The following is a 24,103-nucleotide window of genomic DNA, read 5'->3' on the forward strand; positions in this document are numbered from 1 at the left end:
CAGACACTAAGGGCATCATTGAACAAATGGGACCTCCTGAGACTGAGAAGCTTCTGTAAAGCAAAGGACACTGTCACTAAGACAGAAAGGCAACCCACTGACTGGGAGAAGATCTTCACCAACCCCGCAACTGACAAAGGTCTGATCTCCAAAATATATAAAGAACTCAAGAAACTAGAGCGTAAAAGGCTAATCAACCCAATTATAAAATGGGGAACTGAGCTGAACAGAGAATTCTCAACAGAAGAAGTTCAAATGACCAAAAGACACTTAAGGTCATGCTCAACCTCCTTAGCGATCAGGGAAATGCAAATTTAAGACGAATTCAAGACAAATTTAAGATACCATCTTACACCTGTCAGAATGGCTAAAATAAAAAACACCAATGATAGCTTTTGCTGCAGAGATTGTGGAGAAAGGGGCACTCTCATCCATTGCTGGTGGGAATGCAAACTTGTGCAACCACTTTGGAAAGCAGTGTGGCGGTTTCTCAGGAAAGTCGGGTTCAACCTACCTCTCGACCCAGCAATACCACTATTGGGAATATACCCAAGAGATGCCCTATCATACAACAAGAGTATATCCTCAACTATGTTCATAGCAGCATTGTTTGTATTAGCCAGAACCTGGAAACAACCTAGATGACCTTCAATGGAAGAATGGATGAAGAAAGTATGGAATATATACATATTAGAGTACTACTCAGCAGTAAAAAACAATGACTTCTTGAATTTTGCATGCAAATGGATGGAAATAAAAGACACTATCCTGAGTGAGGTATGCCAGACCCCAAAAGAAGAGGAACATGGGATGTACTCACTCATATTTGGTTTCTAGCCATAAATAAAGGACATTGAGCCTATAATTCGTGATCCTAGAGAAACTAAATAAGAAGGTGAACCCAAAGAAAAACATATAGGCATCCTCCTGAATATTAACCTTCATTAGGCAATGAAAGGAGACAGAGGCAGAGACCCACATTTGAGCACCGGACAGAAATCTCAAGGTCCAAATCAGGAGCAGAAGGAGAGAGAGCATGAGCAAGGAACTCAGGACTGCGAGGGATGCATGCACACACTGAGACAATGGGGATATTCTATTGGGAACTCAACAAGGCCAGCTGGCCCGAGTCTGATAAAGCATGGGATAAAACCGGACTCGCTGAACATAGCGGACAATGAGGACTACTGAGAACTCAAGAACAATGGCAATGGGTTTTTGATTCTACTGCACGTCCCGGCTTTGTGGAAGCCTAGGCAGTTTGATGCTCACCTTACTAGACCTGGATGGATGTGGGTTGTCCTTGGACTTCCCACAGGGCAAGGAACCCTGATTGCTCTTAGGGCTGACGAGGGAGGGGGACTTAATCGGGGGAGGGGGAGGGAAATGGGAGGCGGTGGCAGGGAGGAGGCAGAAATCTTTAATAAATAAATAAATAAATAAGTAAATAAATAAAATAAAGAGTTTATATTACACTTTGATCCTTTTTCATTTGGAACTACATCCAATGGGTTAGACTATATATTTGAAGTATATCACTGGACACCATTCTGAACTGTTTGAAAATGTAAATGAATGAATAAAAACATCAATGCCTTTTGCTTTATAAGCAAAAAGATGGAATTTGTTCATAAAATACTAAAGTGGAGGAGAAAAGAGCAGCAAAAGTGATCATCATCCATAGGAGAAGATTGGATTGCATCTCTCCTAAAGATAGTCAAAGTGTTTCAAAGATATATAGCCAGATTTGCTCCCATCTGAGCATTGGGATGAGTGTCTTGACCATGAAGTCTTTCAGAAAATTTCTTCTTCACAGTTTCAATGTTGGATTTATAAGCTTGGATCTTTGGTAGAAAATAATTTCTGTTGTTTTTCTTGTTGTTTGATTCTTTTGGTCCTTACAAGCTCATGAATATAACTTAATCTAAAGTAGGAATTGAATGCTTGAATTCTTATCATGATCAAACATGGTGGAACAAATCTCTCCATTTTATAGTAAATGAAGAGAAGAAACATTCTGAGTGCCAAATATCCTTTATGGCATGTCTCTAGTAAATTAAGAACGCCCACTAGGCTCAGCACCTCTGATTCTCACCCTTACCAACAGCACAAAAGAACATGTATTTAACAAAAACATGAGACTTAGGGGACAGGTAAAATGCAATATGTACCAAAGTTGACTATCAAATATTTTTAAAAATGCAAAATACCTTGAAAACATTGCAGCATATTATGTTTCATATGAATCACCTTTGCTGTTAAAACTTTATTTGATTTTATTAAAGGTAACTTACTATGACTCTTCTATTTCATCTATAATCTGAAAATTGAACTGTGATATTTATTGCAATGGTCCTTACTTAATAATAATGTATCAACAGACTTTTTCAATCACAGACCCCCAACTTGTGTTACTATAAACATTATTGCAATATCAAGTCCTACAACATAACAAATGTCTCTCAGAAAATATTTTCCTACCAAATTGTCTCTTCAGAGCATCCTTAATCTCATTATTCCTGAGACTGTAGATGAGTGGATTCAACATGGGGATCACCACCATGTAGAACACAGACAACACCTTGTTCTGGTCTGTGGAGTAGTTGGACTTAGGCATCACATAGATGAATGTGACGGTGCCATAGAACAGAGTGACTGCAGTGAGGTGGGAGGTGCAGGTGGAGAAAGCTTTTTGGCGACCCTCAGTGGAGCGCATCTTCAAAATGGTGATGAGGATGTAGGTGTAGGAGACAATAATTACAAACACTGTGACCACAATCACAGTGCCAACAGAAATAGTGGCAAGAACAATAGAGACACTGTCATCCGAGCAGGAGAGTTCAACTAATGGAGTAAAATCACAGAAAAAGTGATTGATTCTGTTTGGTCCACAGAAGAAAAAAGTAAAAAAGGAAATGGTAAAGGAGGAGGCATTAAGAAAACCACTTATGTATGCTACTGTAAGCAACTGGACACAGACTTGTGTGGACATCTTCATGGAATAAAGCAGTGGGCTACAGATTGCTACGAAGCGATCATAAGCCATCGCAGCCAGAACAAAGCACTCAACTGTTCCAAAGAAAGCACCTGAGCCAAGTTGAATGGCACATCCATAGTAGGTAATGGTATTTCTCTTCACCAGGAAGTTGACAAGCATATTGGGGGTGACAGAAGATGAATAGCCTATGTCAGCAGAGGCCAAGTGACTCAGAAAAAAGTACATGGGGTGATGGAGCTGGGAAGAGACTCTGATGAGAAGGATGGTGCTGAGGTTCCCAGACACGGTCACCAGGTAGATGCACAGGATGATGATGAAGAGGACGACTCTAAGGACTGGGTCATCAGTTAAACCCAATAAAATAAACTCTGTCACCTCAGTGTGGTTTCCATCCTTCAAGAAAGCCATGGGATAGTGTCGATGCTGCCAGATCAATGCTGTTATAGAGACATTACATAAACGGAGTAATAAAAATGACTTCATTTTCAGCAACTCAATCTTGGTATATCACAAAGAAATGTATCATTTAAAATAACTGACAATTTTATCTGACAAAATTTTAGTCAGGACTCTGGGTGTACATATACTTTTGTGCATTTAATGTGACTTAACGGTTTATTTTATTTTTTTTGTGACTTAAAGTTTTAAAACAAATGCTAGCAAGCTTTCTTCATATAGTATATCTCTTGTCTTTTTAGTTATTTATAGTAAAGTGTACCTATGTGGTTTTATAACTAAAGTTTTAAAATGTGACACATATAAAAGTACAAAATTTATAAATAGCACAGAAAATGTGCAACCACAGAATTACGTAATGAAAACTTAAATAATGGCTAGTCTTACTACATGCCTATTATGCACCAGAACAAGATATAGAATTTTATATGTATGGTTCTTTAGTTTCCCACAGGTAGTATTAATCAATCTTACTAGTTCTATTTTATTGAGACTATTTAATTTGAAAATAACAAATAGTTTATGACTACACAAGAAGTCTAGGATCAACATATAAACAACAGGCAGACTGAACTTGATTTAAACCTTTAATAACCATTATTCATTTGAGAGTCACAGTGAAATTCAGGGCAAATACAATTTTAGATGTGCAGCAGAGTAGTTTTGCAGTTATGTGCTTAATACACAAAATCTAAGCTTCCTTAGTACAACTTTCATGTAGTATATTAGTGAAGCAAGGGAACATCAAGATGAATTTTCTTGAACTTGAAAATCTAGAAAGGAATCAGTGCTTTTTAACTGGAGCATGACGGAATGAAATTGCATGGTTTTCTACGCAGTACAATGACAAAAATTATTCAACTTAAAAACTTAAGAAATTTATTTAGGTTCAACCAGCTCGAGGCTACATGCACTCTTATCTCAAAATTTTTATATCTTCTGTTTGGCTAATATATTTGGTGCCTGTGACCCTCGACTATTCTGTCAATAAGCAAAGCAGTTATTTCTAGAAGAGATTACCACCAAAATATTTAAAGATAGTGACATCATTTGCCTGAGTAGTAACTTCCTGTACTCTTAAAGAGCATGCTGGATTCCAGTTCCATCAGTGGCTAGATAAATAAAAAATCATTAACAAAGGAGGTTACCCGAATTTTCAAAGGAGTTTGAGTATGGAAACAGAAATTGATGCACATATTTTTTGTTCTACTTTATTGACTTATTCTATCTGACTTGTATACCCACTAAAGTTTATAAATTTGAATACATTTTTAAAGACTAAAGTGCTTTTCAAAACTAAAGTTCAAATCAGTAAACCAAATATGCCAAAAATTGCAAAATTTACCTTTTCCAACAAAAATTCATTGCAAAGTAAAAGGATCAAGTTCTCTTTTCTTTTATAGATGTACAAAAGTCTTTTACTGTCAATGTTTGTCATCAAGATGTCCCTGCTGAACCTCTGGATTCAAGTGCGGATTCAAATCACAGGAGATTATTATTTCATTCCCACTGAGTACTGAGCAGTTCATTTAACAAACACACATGCACACAATTTATATTCAAGGTGTTGGTCAATCTCGAGGGGCATTTTACTCATTTGCAAGAATTAGCACGTTTCCATTAGATTGTTAATCAAAGAATGTGGATATGTTAAAATTATGTCAGCTGAATATTGGTTTAAATTTATTTTATAGTTCAGGTTATAGTAGGCTAAACAAAAATTACCCTTTTCCACTCTGTATAGTGTTACATCTTAACATTTTTCCAGACCAATTTATAAGTCTGTAAGAAACTCAAAAGTTAACTTTATGGATTAGACTTATTACAAATGGTGGAAGAACTTTTTCTAAATGTTCATAGTATCCATTTTAGGTATGGGCTCATTGATTTTGGGCAACTCAGGGAATAATTAAAAAGAAAGATAGAAATGCTTTCTTGGTTGAATACTGTATGAAAATATGAAAACTTATGCTTCATTCATTCCATAATTTATAGCTACCTTGTTATGGAAGAAATAACATACTCTTCCGCAATTTTCCTGAACTTCTAGTATATAAAATAGACATCTGATTTCATTACCATGTGTATCTGAGCATTGTTCTACTATGCTGTAGAAGTAGTTGCTTATTCTCAGGATCTGGCTGGTTATCAACATCTATAGTACACTTTTCATTTGGAAGGAGAATTTTCTTTTCAGGATCAACTGTGAGTGACAACAGTCATAACCTTGGATATAATAACATACGTATAGAAAGCAATTTGACAATCCTATCACTTGTACTTAACAGAACAATAACAGTTGCTTCTCCATTGGAGCCAATGCATACACTGCTGTGGTCTTGTGACTTGGCCTACAGTAACCATCAGATGTGAGAAAGCAGTTGTTTTCATACTTGCCTTTCATGGTCTGCTGAAAAAGTATGTACTTATTGCCTCGTGTAGTATTACTAGAGAAGTATACAAGGACCACAACCAACCAGGAATATTAGTGACAGTTTCTCCCAGTATCCTTTATGGCATCTTTCAGCAGTATGAAATCCAATCAAAATGGAGAGATCATCCAGTTCATTACTAGCTTAAATTTCTCTGTGTCATGTTGCCAAGTAAGTGGTATCAACAGTGATAGGAACTTACCATCCAGCTCTAATATGCAACTCAATGCAGTAGCCATATATCTTATTATTTATTTATTTATTTATTTATTTGTTTGTTTATTTATTTTGGTTTTTGAGATAGGGTTTCTCTGTACCTTTGGAGCCTGTCCTGGAACTACCTCTTGTAGACCAGGCTGTTCTCAAACTCACAAAGATCTGCCTGCCTTTGCCCCTGAGCTGGGATTAAAGGCGTGCAGCACCACCACCACCACCCAGCCTTAGTGCCTTGAGGCTCTTCATGGGCCACACTTTTAAATATATATCCCAATTTATTTACTGAGATTTCAACAAATAACCTTTTGGCTTCTGAGAGTGCCCTTTTCCACTCTGTATAGTATTATATCTTAACATTTTTCCAGACCAATTTATAAGTCTGTAAGTGTAAAACTCTAGGATAACTCTGAAGTCATTTCTGACAACTCTGCGGCCATTTCTGAGGCCTCTCTGCAGTAGTGGTCCCCCTCCCTGAGGAACCAAGGACCTAACAACTATACATGCATGTACTGAAATGTTGGGAATTTTCCATCTCCCTATGTCCTTGTGGATGTTCTCCAATTAGAACTCAGTTATTGAAATTGGAGCAAGATGTTGACTCAGTTCCTCAGCCTTGGTCAGGGGATATTGACTCAGTTTCTTAGATATGGTTAAGATTACTCACAGATGTTTCCCCCTTACTCCTGCCTGATTTAGCAACCACTCTCTCGCCATGGCTCAGACCAATCATTACTAGTAGCCCTTTGAATCAACCAATCCTAATAGTTGGAAAAACAACCCCCAGACTCCCCCCCTTGTTTCTGTGGCTTTTAACTTTAAAAATACGCTGTACCAGCTATTCAGGGTCTTTTGGGCTTCTCGAATGCTGAAAGATCCTGTCGCCATAAAAATAATTAAATCCTCTTGCTTTTACATCAACTGTGGTGTGAAAGTGGTCTCTTGGGGCAACTTCTCCTTGGTGATTGAGTGTCAAGATCCAACATAAAAAATTCAAAAGTTAACTTTATGGAGTAGAGTTATTACAAATGATGGAAGAACTTCTAATTGTTCACAGTATCCATTCTAAATAAAAAGAAAGATTTAACTCTAACATGGAGAAGTTAGATTCAATAAGAACAATTATTAGGTAAGAATTACATTCACAATGACCAGTCCTTTCACAGTTGGGAAATTCAGAGAACATACTCCATTATATATTCTATCTTGCTGGGTCAAAAGTTTTGTACCTAATTCACTCTGTATCCTAACTTACTAACCCCAACCTATTCTTTAATGTCTCTCAACCTTATATACTTTACACCTCTTTTGTAAGTTTTTTTCTCAATTTGGTAGCAAGAAAAATTGTAACTATTTAATCTTTAACTCCTTCAGAGACACAAGAATGATATAATATTACCTGAGTAAACAGAAAATGGAAAACAATGAACTTTCAAAACTAAGAAATGACAAAAACATATGGCTGCCTGGACAGTCACCAAAGGTTCCTTTGTGACATTGGGGATCTATCTTTGGCCTAAAGGCCTAGTGTTGAAGGAGCTGCAGGCTGCGTTCCTGCCACCCAACTCTCAGCCACCTGGCTAGCTTATGCCCCAAAATAACAACACACAAACTGTATTCATATAAACACTGCTTGACCCATTTCTATTAATGTGTGTAGCACCACAAGATGCGCTTACCAGGAAGATTCTAGCCTACGTCCATCCTGGGTCAGAGCTTCATCGTGTCTGCTCTGGAGAGCAGAGGCATGGTGTCTGAGCTCACTTCCTCTTCCTCCCAGCATTCTGTTCCTATTACTCTACCCACCTATGTTCTAACCTATCAGGCCAAGAAGTTTCTTTATTAATTAACCAATGACCTTCCTCCATCATTTTTCCTTTTTCTGTTTAAACAAAAAAAGGAAGGCTTTAACTTTAACATAGCAAAATTACATATAACAAAACAGTTATAAAGCAAGAATTACAGTTACAATATTTACATATACTTTAACTTTTATCATAACAAAGGAAAACTATAACTATAACTATCTATCTATCTATTCTTCAACTTCATCAAAGACTACAGAAGAATACAATATTACCTAAGCAAACAAAAAATAAGCAACTTCCAAAGCTCTAGAAATGACAGAGACATCTCGCTGCCTGGACAGTCACATCCATCTTCAGCCTTCAGGCCCATAGTATCCAGAGACATTTCCATGAAGCAGGAAATTTCAAAGGCAGTTCAGTCACTATCTGCTGTGTCCTGCAGAATGTCTCACAGACTCTTTCATGAGTCAGGAACCCCGAAAAATTATCTCACCTTTAAGCAAGTTCAGCAGTCCTCTCTCTGTGGGTTCTCTGTGTCCAGTTTATGCAACAGTCCAGGCAAGAGCAGTTTCTTGCCCAAATGGCTATCAAAACTCCATAAGGAGCCTCTTCGATGCCCATCTTCCTCTTGAAGTAGATTGGTGCTGCCAGGAGCAGACATGTCTCATTGCCATGAAAAGCCCTAAGTTATTAAAACATTAAATGCCATATTCTCTAGTCTTTGAAAGATATGAAGAATGCCTATCTAACGGAAATATATCTATGCACATCTAGAAAATCTAACTACCATGACTACAAGCTTGACTATTATTAATGATTATCCATTAACAACCTATATACATTACATTTTTACATGAACTACACAATCACAATACCTTAATCAATATCAGAAATACATATACATATAACAAGATTGACCTTAAATTTATATCAATAAAGTCAAATCCATACCAATGCAAATTATTCATATCTCTATCACATCCCCCTTTAAATGTAAAAGAACATTTATAAACAATATTTGGGAACATGGGCGCAGTTTTTTCTCTCCAAACTGCTTCCTGCTGAATGAGGGCGCTGTTATTTGGGTCTTTTTTGGGATAACCTGTCTGCTAGGTTCATCTCAGTTGGCAGTTGAGCAAAGTAATTTTTTGATGGTGTTCACAGCAACCTTTCAGGAGGGCGTGGTCTATCATACCATATTGGAATAGACGCAATCCACAGGGTCTCATCCTCTGTAAAAACAAAAGAAGAAACTCCTTTCCAAAGCATCATGTCCTTAGATCCAAATTCTGAAGTCAAGGTATTTTCAAAATATCTATCTTGGATTAGTTCAGCAGCATTTATAAACAAATATCTTTTAGCAGCTTTTGCTTCTTCCTCATCATTCAAACAATTCAAAGAGAGCATAATAACATACAGTATCAAAATTCTCTGTGTATTTTCCATCTTTGTGTGTTTTATTTTAACCTCTATTTTGTTTATTTTTACTTTTATTTTTTGCTTTTTGAGACAGGTTCTCTGTTTATCTTTGCCCTGGAATAACTCTATAGACCAGGCTGTACTTGAACTCTCAGAGATCCCTCTGTCTCTGCCTCCCAGGCATTGGGATTAAAGGTGTGTCCTCCCACACCTTGAAGTCACAGAGGTCAATCTACCTCTGCCTCCCAAAGGTTGGGATTAAAGGTGTGTACTACCACACCCAACTACCCTCTTTCTTCCTTTTTTAAATTTTTTACTTTAAGAACTTTAACTTTTAGCCTGCATATATTTTTGACACACTGTAAATCATTTAGAGGTTTTCTTTTTCTTTGAATCTCTCTTTATACTGTATATCTCTCTTTTTTTAACTACCTGAGTCTAAGGAGAGGATTAAAGCCATGGCTTTGATGGCTGGATCCAGCCCATTCCTTAGCTTTCCAGCCTCATGGCAGAGGTACTGGCTTTAGCCATTTTTATTGCTACAACTCTTATGGCGTTTCAAGGTCCCTACCAGCAAGCAAGCTACAGCATTCTGCTCACAGACCACAATCAATTTGACTGCCTGCCTGAAAAAGTCAGAGTTTGTCCTCGCAGGATGGCCCAGAAAACCAGCATTTTAAAATGGGCACAGCTTTTTTCCTACTATGACTAGAAACCAAAAAGCATGCGCTCAGCTTTTCATCAACACTAAGGGTTTTGTAGCAGGACCTCTTAAAAGAGCTGCAAGGTTTTGCAGCTAAAGCTGAGTCAGGAAGCCTCTGTTAGATGGGAGCACTTGCTTGCCTCTAGCAAGCAGAAGCAGACCCAAGAAATTGCTGCTACCAAGAAAACATGCTTTACTCTATTCTTTCCTAAGCTCTCAGGCTTTCTGTGGATGTAGTTATCCACGTTGGGCGCCATTCTGTAGTGGGAGCTGTGGGCTACTTCCTGCCGCCAGCTCCCGGCTGCCTGCTAGCTTTACCCTAAATAACAACACACAAACTGTATTCATATAAACACTGCTTGACCCATTTCTATTAATGTGTGTAGCACCACGAGATGTGCTTACCAGGAAGATTCTATCCTACGTCCATCCTGGGTTGGAGCTTCATCATGTCTGCTCTGGAAAGCAGAGGCATGGTGTCTGAGCTCACTTCCTCTTCCTTTTAGCATTCTGTTCCTATTACTCCACCCACCTATGTTCTAACCTATCAGTCCAAACAGTTTTTTTATTAATTAACCAATGACCTTCCTCCATCAGCCTAGAATATCTGACAGACTATTCTATGAGAAAGGAAATTTGAAGGACTATATAACTTAGACTTGACAAAGTTCAGCAATCACTTTCTTTTGAGTCCTGCTTGTCCAATTTGGGCAACATACTGTTTGCAGTTGAGGCAAGGACAATATTTTGTCCAGTGGATAACTTTTGCCATGAAGAAATCAAACTCCATATTTAATTTCTTCAATGCTCATTATCTTCTCTGTAGTAGATTGGTACTACCAGGAGAAGACATGTCTCTTTGTCATAAAAAGCTTTACATTATTAAAATCTTAAATTCCATATTCTGTAGATTTTTGAAGTGTTTGAAGACCACCTTCCTATCTGAAAATACCTTCTTTTGTCTTTGAAAACACACATAACATGACTACAATCTTAATTGTAATAGGTGACTAATCACTAACCTGTATGTCTTTATTATCCTAAATAGTTTGTAATGACTAGAAATTTACATTGCATTGTTAAATGATATGCATAGGTATAATACCTTAAAGAATAGTAGAAACATATATATATTGTATAACAAAAATAACCTTAAATTTATATCAATATACAAAAAATTCATACCGACATAACATATCTAAGATGAGCATTGATTTTTAGTTTAAAAACAAATTCAATAATCTAAACTTTTATCCCATTATTTCTATGTGCTCTACTTTTTCTTTAAAGAATGAGATCACTGAATCTAATTTTTTTGTTTAGTTTTTTCCTGACAATTACCAGAAATTACTTGCACCCCCCCCAATCAATGACAAATATTCATAACCCACTGAATGATGAAACACTGCCTCTTGGGAATGTGGACATGATGTTCTCTAGATTGCTTCCTGTTGTCTTGGGGTGATGGCATCTCTACAGCACCCTGATAAAATTAAATAATGATCAAGTCCTGGAAGAGCTAGCTTTATCAGTTGCTACCAGTCTGTGTAATGGGGAAGTGTAGGTCTTATCTGAAGTAACAGCTGGAGTGCATGGGGCTAGCACATCTCAACTAGCCACCTTAAAATTGTCCTGAACAGTGTGTAGTCCAAAGCTGATCTTTGGGGAGTGTTTGCCACTTTAGTGGTGCTACCACAATCCAGGTGGGAATCATTGTTGTGGGTGGGGCCCCATCATCATTTTGGAGACTTCAAGGTTGCTATTAGGAATGGTCATGGTTCACTGCAGAAAACGTAAACATTTTAAATACTATGTGCAGCAGATCTCAGAGAGATTAAAGGACTACATTTTGTTAGGGACATCTAGAACACAAAACTTAATTCCTAACTACCTGATAGAGACTCAAACTTGAAATCATGTACAGGAAGCCAGATAAAGCCATTTAAATAATTTCCTATTATCACTGCTTTCAAAGTGTCCCATAAATTTGGGTATGTTGTACATTCATTTTCATTGAATTCTAGGACATCTTTAATTTCTTTCTTATTTCTTAGTTGACCCAGGGGTGATTCAGTTGAGCATTGTTCAATTTCCATGTGTTTGTTGATTTTCTGCAATTTGTGTTGCTGTTGAATTCTAACTTTAAGCCATAGTGATTCGATAAGATACAGGAGGTTATTCAATTTTTTTGTATCTGTTGAGGTTTGCTTTGTTACCTCACTCAGGATAGTGTTTTCTATTTCCGTCCATTTGCATGCAAAATTCAAGAAGTCATTGTTTTTTACTGCTGAGTAGTACTCTAATATGTATATATTCCATACTTTCTTCATCCATTCTTCCACTGAAGGGCATCTAGGTTGTTTCCAGGTTCTGGCTATTACAAACAATGCTGCTATGAACATAGTTGAGCATATACTTTTGTTGTATGATAAGGCATCTCTTGGGTATATTCCCAAGAGTGGTATTGCTGGGTCAGAATGGCTAAAATAAAAAACACCAATGATAGCCTTTGCTGGAGAGGTTGTGGAGAAAGGGGTACACTCATCCATTGCTGGTGGGAATGCAAACTTGTGCAACCACTTTGGAAAACAGTGTGGCGGTTCCTCAGGAAATTCGAGATGACAGATATTTATAACCCATTGTATCTGAATGACCAAAGCAGCTCTGGTGGAGGGATGTCTGTTTATATTGTCACAATCCAGCCACTGCAGCTTAACACCTAAAGCCAGTGCCCTTGTCCTGAGCCAAACTTGGTCAGGTTTGGCCAGAAGTTGAGGCACACAGCTCCCAGGGAAGGCTGAGGGAACCCATCCACCAGCATGAGAAGTGACAGGGTAGCATGCAGCATGGGTTAAAAAAGATTGTTAACTTCTCTAGTCATAGCAATTAACCCCAGATTCTCTGTTCAGCGTTTAAAATCTTATTGGGGCACATTTGCCCCCTACAACTGTAGCTGGCAGTCTTGTTACATTGTAACAAGGCTGTATAGCCCAGTGCTATACAAACTTGCCTGTATTGCTCTCACAGGACAGGCCAAGGCTGACTTTTTTCAATGAAATGTTTAGGGCAGGTAGAGATTATTTGTCTTATCCCTTTTGGGAAAACATACACCTAGGAGACGTCCCCATGGTCTGTCCAGTCAAATCAGCCATCAACAGAGGTACAAAGACAAAACATACAAGACTGACAAACAGAAAAGTTAGACAAAGGGCCAAAAACAAACTCCCACAGGTACCAGATCATCTGGTTTGTTGAGAGCCCAGATATTTGGCCTCAATATGACCAAAAACCATACAGATGAGATGGGAGTCATTCAGTAAGGCTACCTGATACCCAGATATTTCAGATTCAGAGTTATAGATGGGGTCCTACTGGGTCTCTGATGGGATGGTCTCAGATGAGAAACCCCCATCTAGACTAGGAAAGGGAACATATCCCCGATTCCTCCAGGTCAGCCCTCTAGTGCATTTGCCAGGGCAAATTGACCTGTTTAGATTCAGATTCAGATTCTGAGATCTGCACCGACAAAAAACGGACAAAAGACAGGTAAGACTTTAAACACAGATAGACTTACTATGGTTGATCAGAATAAACCTTCAGGTCAGGGGTCCCAATGGGGATCTCTGGGGATCTGGACAAGTCCCACAAATGCTATGTCTAGTCCATGGGGACCCCAAAAGACCACCAGGGAGATCGACTCACCAAAACGCAAAAGCAGGGTTTATTGTGTGCACCGGCAGAGACCTCACCAGCACAGCAGCGAGAGGAGGTACCGTATTCTTCTACTGGGAATTATTTAAAGGCAAAAACTAGAAAAGTTACATTAGCCGAATGTGGGATGATGGGTTCAATCCTGATTGGCTCGTGTCTAGGGACTTTTGAGAAATTTTATTTTCGAAGCTCACTGTTGTTTGTCAAGTTTTCTTATTATCTGACCATCGGGTGGGGACATGCTGTGGTTATCTGTACTTTCCAATGGCTACCCTATTACTTTTGCCCCTAATCATTTCTGAGGACTAGAATGTTTTACAGGAAATAGCATACACAAGACACAAGATGGAGGCGGAGGACAACATGGAGGAACTTTGGTTCATCAAGAGTAGCATCATCAGCAGTAAGCTACTTGGTACTAGAGTAGATTGGACACACCTAAGGAAGGGTTATCAATTAAGAGATAGAATACACTCTTGTGATTTAATTAATACAGATTCTGTGTGATTATTTTGGGGATAAGTGGCCAAAAACCAACGTGTGGCCTTCTCCTACATAATCCCAGCACCAGAGAGGTGGAGACAGGAGTGATATGGCTGGATTGAGAGAGGAAGAATATAATGGGGAAGAGACAGAAACTCAGTGGAGTATAGAGGATTCATGGAGAGAGGATCTTGCCCCTTCAGTCTGAAGATTGGTTAGAGTTTAAAGGTCTCTTTATTGGTTGGCTGATTTGCTTTTCTGATCTTTAGGTTGAACCCTAATATTTGTCTCTGTGTTTTATTATTTGTGCTACACCTATGTTTGCATATTTGAGTTCCACATTGATTGCCATAGGTAGTCAGACTTCTTTTCCTTTGCTAGCCACAAATAATGGCATGAAAACTTATTATTAATTTAGGAAGTTTGGCTTTTAGCTTAGGCTTATACCAACTATCTACTACAACTTAAATTTATATGCTTCTATTAATTTACATTCTGCCATGTGGTTTTTTTTTAACCACTTCTCCATTTCTGTATGTCTCACTTATTTCACGTCTCCCAGCATCTCCCCAGTTCTCTTCTTCTTGGAGTTCTCTGTCTGCCTAAAAGTCCTGCCTACTGCCTAGATGTTGGTAATTCAGGTTTTTATTACACCAATCACAGCAACTCATCTTCATACAGTGTACAAATATCCATAACACTCCAATTAGAGATGAGAATATATCGGTGAGAGACTGACCTTACAGAGATCAAATAGTTTGCCCAGATCAATGTGAATTCAAGTCTGTTGATTCTGTGATCCATGTACTCATTATATTTTCTTCATCACAATCAGTATAGTGGTTTGGGCACTAATAATGATGTAGGGGACTTGCTTGATGATACACTGCATCAGTCTTTTGTACAAAATGTGAACAAATATATCTACGTTGTAATAAAATGATTGAAGGGTAAAGCTGGGAAAATGGAATGATTTCAGGCATAAATTTTTAAGTTCTTATCTTTAATGTAATTAAATCTTGAAATCATGATCATTTGGCTGAAATTTCAATTATGCTGAAATACACATTAAAAACAAACATATCAATTTGTTACAATGTAACTTTATTATGTGTAAATATTTACAAGGGATAAGTTGTGTAGTCAATACACTACTATGTAATACCATACCATACTTTTTGATGAAAGATACTAAACAAGACTGAAAGAAAACAAGGCAAATTAAATGCACAAAAGTATAAGGTGCTGCTTAGGCATGCTGTGTTTTTTAATTTTTCGAAGTTTGCTACCTCATTTAAAATAGATTAACATGGAAAATAAAGAAAAATATGACAGTAAGATGGTTCACTGAGTAATAGTGCTTGCCACCAAGTTTGATTAACTGAATTCACACAAACACACACACATGCTTGCACCACAGACCAGCCCAAAGTTAAAGTGAAAAAGTAAACGTAAAGAAAATTATAAAATTTAGGAAGAAAATTAACTCTTATTTGCACTCAAATCTCACAACTGCCACAAAGGTAGAGCACGGATGTCTCAATTTCCCCTTTGAATATTGACATCAAATTTCTCCTCTTGGCTATGGATAGTAGGGTAATAATTATACAGAGGTCTCTTTCACATAGGAAAGAAAGTTTTACACATTCCAGGCAAACATTTTTCACATCAACAAGACACAAATTTTGTTGCAAGGAGGCTGCTTATTCGTCCTGGCTGTCTGATTGGCTTAGCCACAAAATAACCACACAGAAATTTTATTAATTAAAACACTTCTTGGCCCATTTGATATAGCCTGGTAACTCTCACATCTTGATTTAACCTATTTCTACTAATCTGTATATCACCATGTGGCAGTAGCTTACCGTGAAAGATTCAGAATGTCTGACTCTGGGGGCTCCATGGCAGCTCTCCATCTCTGCTTTTCTTCCTCCCAGCATTCGGTTCTGTTTTCCCTGCCTACCTAAGTTCTGCCCTATCAACTAGGTCAAGGCAGTTTCTTTATTCATTAACCAATGAAAGCAACACACAAACAGAAGAAACTCCTATACCATTTCCCCTTTTCTGTTTAAACAAAAAGGAAGGCTTTAACTTTATCATAGTAACATTACATATAACAAAACAGGTATCAAATAAGAATTACAGTTACAATATTTATATTTACTTTTTTATCATAACTAAGGAAAACTGTAACTATAACTATAAATTCTTCAACTCCTTTAAAGACTCCAGAAGAATATAATATTACCCAAGTAAACAGGAAGTACATTGTAAGCAACTTCCAAAAGTCTAAAAATGACTGAGACATCTTGCTGCCTGGACAGTTACCTAAAGTTCTTCTGTACTGTTGGGGCATCCATCTTGAGCCTATAGGCCCATAATATCCAGCAGACTTTTCTATGAAGCGGGAAATTTCAAAGGCAGTTCTGCCTACATTGGCAGTTTGTCAGTCACTTCTTCTATGTCCTACAAAATGTTTAGCAGACTCTTTTATGAAGCAGTAACCCTAAAGAATCATCTCACATTTAGGCAAGTTCAACAGTCATCTCTCTGCGGATCCTGCATGTTCAGTTTTACAGCATACCATGAAGCAGTCCAGGCAACTAATGCTGAAAGACCCTGTCATGACAGAATTAATAAAATCCTCATGCATTTACATCAACTGTGGTGTAAGAGATGATCTCTTGGGGCAACTCCTCCTTGGTGATTGGACTTTAGGGTCCAACAGTAAAACAAAGAGCAGTAGGCCCAAGGGGGCTAAATTCTCTCAACCAGTATTATAGATTAGCCCTTTGGAACACATAAATAAAACCTTACAATATGCCTAGATAAAAGCAAGTTTACAATGACAGTATACAAAATCAGATTAGAAATAGTAGGTTGGAAAGAACATGTATGTGGATATTGCCATTTATGAATCATTAAGAATAGGTTGATAGATAATAGGAGTGGATATTTTCTCAGTGTGTTTTGCACATGCTTTAGACTGTCAAAATTAGAGGCATTCTGTGATATTTACTCACTAATGCAAAGATATAGGAGGGGGATGTGGAAGGGGAGGAGAACATGAGGGAATGGGATGGTTGAGATTGGGGAAGGACAAAGAGAGAGAGAGCAAGAAAAGAGAGAGATATCAGGAGAGATATCTTGATAGAGGGAGCCATTATGGGGATAGCAAGAAACCTGGCACTAGAAAAAGTCCCAGGAATCTACATCAATGACCCTACCGAAGATCCTAAGCAGTAGTGGAGAGGATGCCTGAATTTGCCTTTCCTCAGAATCAGATTGTTGTTTATAAATGTTCTTTTACATTTAAAGGGGATATGATATAAATATGAATAATTTGCATAGGTATAAATTTTGCCTTATTAGTAGAAATTTAAGGTCAATTTTGTTATATGTATTTCTGATCTTTATTAAGGTATTGTGATTGTGTAGTTTATTTTAAAATGTAATGGATAATTAAAAAATATAGGTTGTTAATAAATAATCATCAATAATAGTCAAGCTTGTAGTCACGTTAGTTAGATTTTCAAGGTGTACATAGATATATTTTAGATAGACATTCTTCATATCTTTCAAAGACTACAAAACATGGTATTTAATGTTTTAATAACTTAGGACTTTTCATAACAATGAGACACGCCTGCTCCTGGCAGCACCAATCTACTTCAAGAGAAAGATGGACATCAAAGAGGCTCCTTATGGAGTTTGATAGCCATTTGGGCAAGAAACTGCTCTTGCCTGGACTGATGCATAAACTAGACACAAAAAACCCACAGAAAGAGGACTGCTAAACTTGCCTAAAGGTGAGATGATCTTTCGGGGTTCCTGATTCATAAAAGAGTCTACGAGACATTCTACAGGACACATCAGATAGTGACTAAACTGTCTTTAAAATTTCCTGCTTCATGAAAAAGTCTGCTGGATACTATGGGCTTGTAGGCTAAAGATGGATGCCCCAACGGTACAAAAAAACTTTGGGTGACTGTCCAGGCAGCAAGTTGTCTCTGTCACTGCTAGAGTTTTGGATTTCTTGTTTACTTAGATAATATTATATCCTTCTGGAGTCTTTAATGGAGTTATAAAATGGATAGAAAATTATAGTTTTCCTTAGTTATGATAAGAGATAAAATAGATATAAATATTGTAACTGTAATTCTTACTTGATAACTGTTTTGTTATATGTAATTTTACTATGTTAAAGTTAAAGCCTTTCTTTTTTGTTTAAACAGAGAAAGGGAAAATGATGGAGGAGGGTCATCTTTCTATCTGTTGCTTTCATTGGTTAATTAATAAAGAAACTACTTGGCCTCTGATGGGGTAAAATTTAGATAGGCGGAGTAGACAGAACAAAATGCTGAGAGAAAAAAGCAGAGTCAGGAGTCACCATGATTCTCCCACTCCAGACAGACACAGGTTAAGATCTTTCCTGGTAAGCCAGCTCGTGGTGCTACACAAAATATTAGAAATGGGTTAGATCAATATGTAAAAACTAGCCAATAAGAGGCTAAAACTAATGGGCCAGACAGTGTTTAAAGATATATAGTTTCTGTGTAATTATTTCGGGGCATAAGCTAGCCATGTGGGCAGTCGGGTGCAGGGGACGCAGCCCCACTGCTTCCTATTCCTACAATCTTCATAGAACCTTCACCTAGTAAATGATGAAAGCTGATGCAGCGATTCACAGAGAGCTCCCACAAGTCCAGTCAAAGAGAGGGAGGAAGAGCAAAACGGTCAACATCATGATGGAGATACCCACTGAAACAACTTATCTGAGCTAATGGGAGCTCACTGACTCTGGACTGACAGAGGGAACCAGTATAGGACCAAACCAGACCCTCTGAATGTGGGTGATAATTGTATGGCTATGGCAGTCTGTGGGACCACTGGCAGTGGGACCAGATTTATTCCTACTGCTTGAACTTGCTTCTCGGAGCCTATTCTCTTTGAAGGAATGCATTGTTCAGCCTAGACATAGTGGGCGAGGGCTGTGGTCATGCCTCAGAGCAATGTGCTAGACTTCGTTGACTCCCCATGGGAAGCCTTACCTACTGAGTAGTGGATAGGGGGTGGGGTGTGGGGGAAGGTATGGGAGAAGGAGGAGTGGAGGGAGTGGGAAATAGGATTGTTATGTGAAATGAGAAAAGGTTGTTTTTTTAAAAAATTAATTAATTGATTAAAAAAAGAAACCAGTCATCTCCAAGAAGCTTTTTAAAAAAAGAGAAAAGAAAGAAAATTGTCATGAGAAAAGGAAATGATGACAGTATCTACTCAAAGTACATTTTAAGAAGTTACAAATTTCACACAAAGGGAAATTTATCCATCCTAGGACTACTGAAAAGCTTCATTCAATGTAATAATTGTTAGTTGTGCTTAGATAATTCTAACACAGTCATTCCTGGAGACAGACTAGGAAGTGAACTCCACAACTGCAGAAGACAGAGACAATATAAATCAGTTATGTAGAGAAGTTAGAAAAGGACAATATAGATAGATATGGGGAGACAAAACTTTTTGACTGTTAGGTGGAGACTTGGTGGGGGAGGTCTTTCTGTCTATGTATTTCTTTCATTGGCTAATGAATAAAAGAACTGCTTTGGGCCTATAGCAGAGCTATAGGGGAACAGAAATAGCTAGGGAAAACTAAATAACCTGCTGGGAGAAAGGAGGCAGAGGGAGAGGGACATCATAAATCCACTGCCAGAGATGTGCTGAAACTTTGCTGGTAGGCTACAACCTCGTGGTGATACACAGATGAATGGAGATGGATGAAATTAGGTGTAAGAGTTAGCCAATAAGAAGTTAGAGCTAATGGGCCAAGCAGTGTTTAAAATAATATAGTTTCTGTGTGGTTATTTTGGTTCTGGGCAGCCAGGATGAACAAGTAGCTCCTCCTCCTACAGAGATCAATCAAAGAGGAGGCATTCCATGACTCTTATGGCCCAGATGTGTTGAATGTGTGCTGTGATCTGCACCATTCTCCTGTTGAAGTTCTTAGGTAAAGTAGGAAAGCAGAGGCTAATATACATGCCAGGAAATGTGTTACTAATATGAAAATTGGTATCAAAGGAACAGCCACTTTAGGATTCAATACCTAGGTAAAAGAGAGAAATTCTTTAAGTTTACATAGACAAGCTCTTTCCAATATATCCCCTTTTTATTTTAAAAAATGAATTAGTTTCTTTTTACTTTTTATGTGTATGAGTGCTTTGAAAGCATGGATATATACCATGTACATGCCTATTCCCTAGAGAAGGGAGAAGATTGGGTTGAATCTACTAGACTTGCGATTGCAGATTGTTGTTAGCCACAGTGTGGCTTCTGGGAACTGAATCTATGTCCTATACAAGAGTAGTGTGTGCTCTTCAACACTAAGTCATTTTCCAGTCCATTCAATTTACTATTAATTCCACCCTATATTCCTTGTCTTGTATTTCTAGTTTGTCTAGCCTGCTTCTTCTTTTTTTCTGTTTCCCTTGTGTGTGTGTGTGTGTGTGTGTGTGTGTGTGCGTGTGTGTTTAAGAGCACAAATTAGGCGAGTTGGTTCTTTCTTTCCACCATGTGATCAAAGCAAGATTATCACGCTTGGCTTGTTGGCAATGAATTTATCTGTTGAGCCTCTGCTTCTTGATCTTAACAACTCTCATGTTAGAAGATTTATACCTACCTCCCCTGACATTTTGTTGCTAGCCTTTTTCACTCAAAAAACCTTTCAAAATGCCTCATAAAATTTTTAAGGTGCTTTTGACTACATGAGACCTTAGACTTTTAACATAAAAACCCCAAGTTCCTGAATATAAAGACTAGCCTCACCATAAACAGTAAATCCACATCTCTGAGATTAAAATATCCAGATGTTTTCTCAATTTTATGTTATGTATAAACTGACCATTGATAGCTGAGAAATAATAAATTAATAAGCGGTAAGAAACATTAATTTACATATCAACGAAAATTTCAGGCTTATTCTTTACGTATTTGAAAATAGTTCAGGGAGAAGGCATCAAAAAACCAGTAGTATCTTTCTTCATTGCTTAAAATTATCTTTGGAACATTCTATCAACTTTGGAATTATTTTACAGGTAGATACAAGATAACAATTAAGACATTAAAAAAAATAAAGGTAGCTATGTTGGTTCTGAGTAGTATTAGCCTATGTAGGATAGCGATAAAACCTCCATGGGTCAAGTGATATTTAAACAGAAAACTAAGAAGGGCTCAAGTTATGGAAAGTGGGCAAAAAGCTGCCAGACAGAAAATAGCAAGTGCCCTCAGCCTGAGAATTTCAAGAATTAAAAAGCAAGTCAGAGTATTTCAAGAAAGCACTTGTGGAAAATAAATGAGTATTTGGATTCTACTTAAAAGAGCATTTAGAATCTATTCTATTATAAACTTAATTCTCTAAAGAATATTTGGGTTCTATTATATTCTGTTTCAAAGTGAATAGAATGAATTGAAACTTTAAAATAGGAGTATCCTAATATAACAGTGCTTAAAAGTATGTGCCATATAGACAATTAATGACAGCATTTCAAGTAAAATAAACATCAACCTGGCAAGATATACCTACTGGGGCTATAGTATGGGAATTAATAATCACTTTCTGAGTGGATCTAGATCTAAGTCAACAAGATGAAAATTACCTAACACCACTATCAGGTCCAAAATCTAAGCTAAACATGTCATAAATCCCAGGGAAGAACCCACCATCATTATTCCCCTTAATAGACATAGTGTTAAAACAGTTTTCAATGACTTATCATTATACTCACAGATTATTTCTTTTTGCAGTATATGGTGATTAGCACACAAATCGTGAACATAGAGAGTTAGAGACTGTGGAAGACTCAGCACTATATCTGTATCATACCTGCTTCCTCCCAAGCTCAGGAATTGTTATGAAATGTAGTTGGAAAGATAGTAAGAGCAAGAGCTGGTGGATGGCTGTAAATAAACAATGTTTTCATAACACCACAGAAAGATTTCAGATATGAGCTCATGTTATCTATGTCAGCATGCACAAGCTCAGACCAGACAAAATCTCAGCACAAAGAGAGGACATGAGCATGAAGACCACCAATAGCTGAGGAATTATTGGCAAATGATATCTTCTAGGAGAAGGAAAGTCAGTTTTCTTTTAAGGGTGTGGCATCTGGTAGGTGAAGCATGCTTCATTTGAAGCCTAAAATTCTAACTATGTACAGATAACACAAGTTGGATGATTAAAGAGAAAGCTTGGTTTATAGGAGATGTAATTACAATGAGATGAGTTAGAAGAGGGGGTGAATATGATCAAAATATACTGCATAATATTTTTAAAGACACATTAAAAAAACAAAAAGGAAAATTCAATAAATACAACAACTACATATACTGGGAGAAAAAGAAGATGAACACAAAAGGAATAACAAGGGGCTAGAAAAATGGCTCAGAGGTTAAGATCATCTTCCAAAGATCCTGAGTTCAATTCCCAGCAGCCACATGGTAGCTCACAACCATCTGTAATAGAGTCTGGTGCCCTCTTCTGTCATGAAGGCATACACACAGACAGAATATTGTATACACAATAAATAAATATTTTTTTTAAAAAAAAAAAAAACAAGAACCGTAATAGCCAAACTGGAGATGGTGGTCCAGTTGTTTGGTATAATTGTCATTATTAAATTAAGTCACACAGAGCAATAAATTACCCTATGAAAATATTTTCTTAACAAGTTGTCTCTTTAGAGCATCCTTAATCTCATTATTCCTGAGACTGTAGATGAGGGGGTTCAACATGGGGATCACCACCATGTAGAACACAGACAACACCTTGTTCTGGTCTGTGGAGTAGCTGGACTTGGGCATCACATAGATGAATGTGGTGGTGCCATAGAATAGAGTGACTGCAGTTAGGTGGGAGGTGCAAGTGGAGAAGGCCTTTTGGCGGCCCTCAGTGGATCGCATCTTCAGGATGGTGATGAGGATGTAGGTGTAGGAGACAGCTATGACAAACACTGTGATCATGACTACTGATCCAGCAGAAAATGAGGTAACAACTGCAGAGACACTAACATCAGAACAGGAGAGTTCCATCAAAGGAGCAAAATCACAGTAAAAGTGATTGACTCTATTTGGTCCACAGAAAAGAAAAGAATGAAAGGAAAGGGCAAAGGAGAAAGCATCAAGAAAACTCCCTATGTAAGATCCTGCAACCAACTGGATGCAGACTTGTCTGGACATTTTGATTGAATAAAGCAGTGGGTTGCAAATTGCTATGAAGCGATCATAAGCCATGGCAGCTAGAAAAAAGCATTCAAGTGTTCCAAAAAAAGCAGCTGAGCCAAACTGTATAAAACATCCAAGATATGAGATAGTACTTTGATTTACCAGGAAGTTGACAAGCATATTGGGTGTGACCGAAGATGAGAGGCCTATGTCAGTAGAAGCCAAGTGACTGAGCAAAAAGTACATGGGCTGATGGAGCTGGGAAGAGACTCTGATGAGAAGGATGGTGCTGAGGTTCCCAGACACGGTCACCAGGTAGATGCACAGGATGATGGTGAAGAGGACAACTCTAAGGACTGGGTCATCTGTCAATCCCAATAAAATGAACTCTGTCACCGCAGTGTGGTTCCCTTCCTCCAGGAGAGCCATGTACAGGGTAGCTGCTGCCAGAGCAAGGCTGTGAGGGAGACATTACAGGAAGAGCTTTAGAAATAGGTCACTTCATTTCATTTAATACATACATGGAGATCATTACCAATGAATACACTTTCCAAAACATTGAGCCAACCATGGATGATTTACTTGGGCTGTAATTATTTTATATTTGTGGCCAATAATTATTTAAGAAATAAAGCTAGAATGCTTTCTCAAATAAAAAATAATTTCTAAG

General features: G+C 37.7%; 2 protein-coding genes across 2 annotated transcripts; both read right to left on the bottom strand.

Moving 5' to 3' along the window:
- Positions 1-2,434: 2,434 nt before the first annotated feature.
- On the bottom strand, positions 2,435-3,406 carry LOC130879590 (olfactory receptor 502-like). Its single transcript, XM_057778270.1, has one exon. The coding sequence runs from the start codon at positions 3,404-3,406 to the stop codon at positions 2,435-2,437; it is 972 nt and encodes a 323-aa protein (XP_057634253.1).
- Positions 3,407-22,917: 19,511 nt separating this feature from the next.
- On the bottom strand, positions 22,918-23,862 carry LOC130879583 (olfactory receptor 494). The gene has a single exon (XM_057778259.1). It carries the CDS (start codon positions 23,860-23,862, stop codon positions 22,918-22,920), a length of 945 nt encoding a protein of 314 aa, XP_057634242.1.
- Between the last annotated feature and the right edge of the window lie 241 nt (positions 23,863-24,103).

Source organism: Chionomys nivalis, chromosome 8 (genome assembly GCF_950005125.1).
Source record: "Chionomys nivalis chromosome 8, mChiNiv1.1, whole genome shotgun sequence".
NCBI classification, from domain to species: Eukaryota; Metazoa; Chordata; class Mammalia; order Rodentia; family Cricetidae; genus Chionomys; species Chionomys nivalis.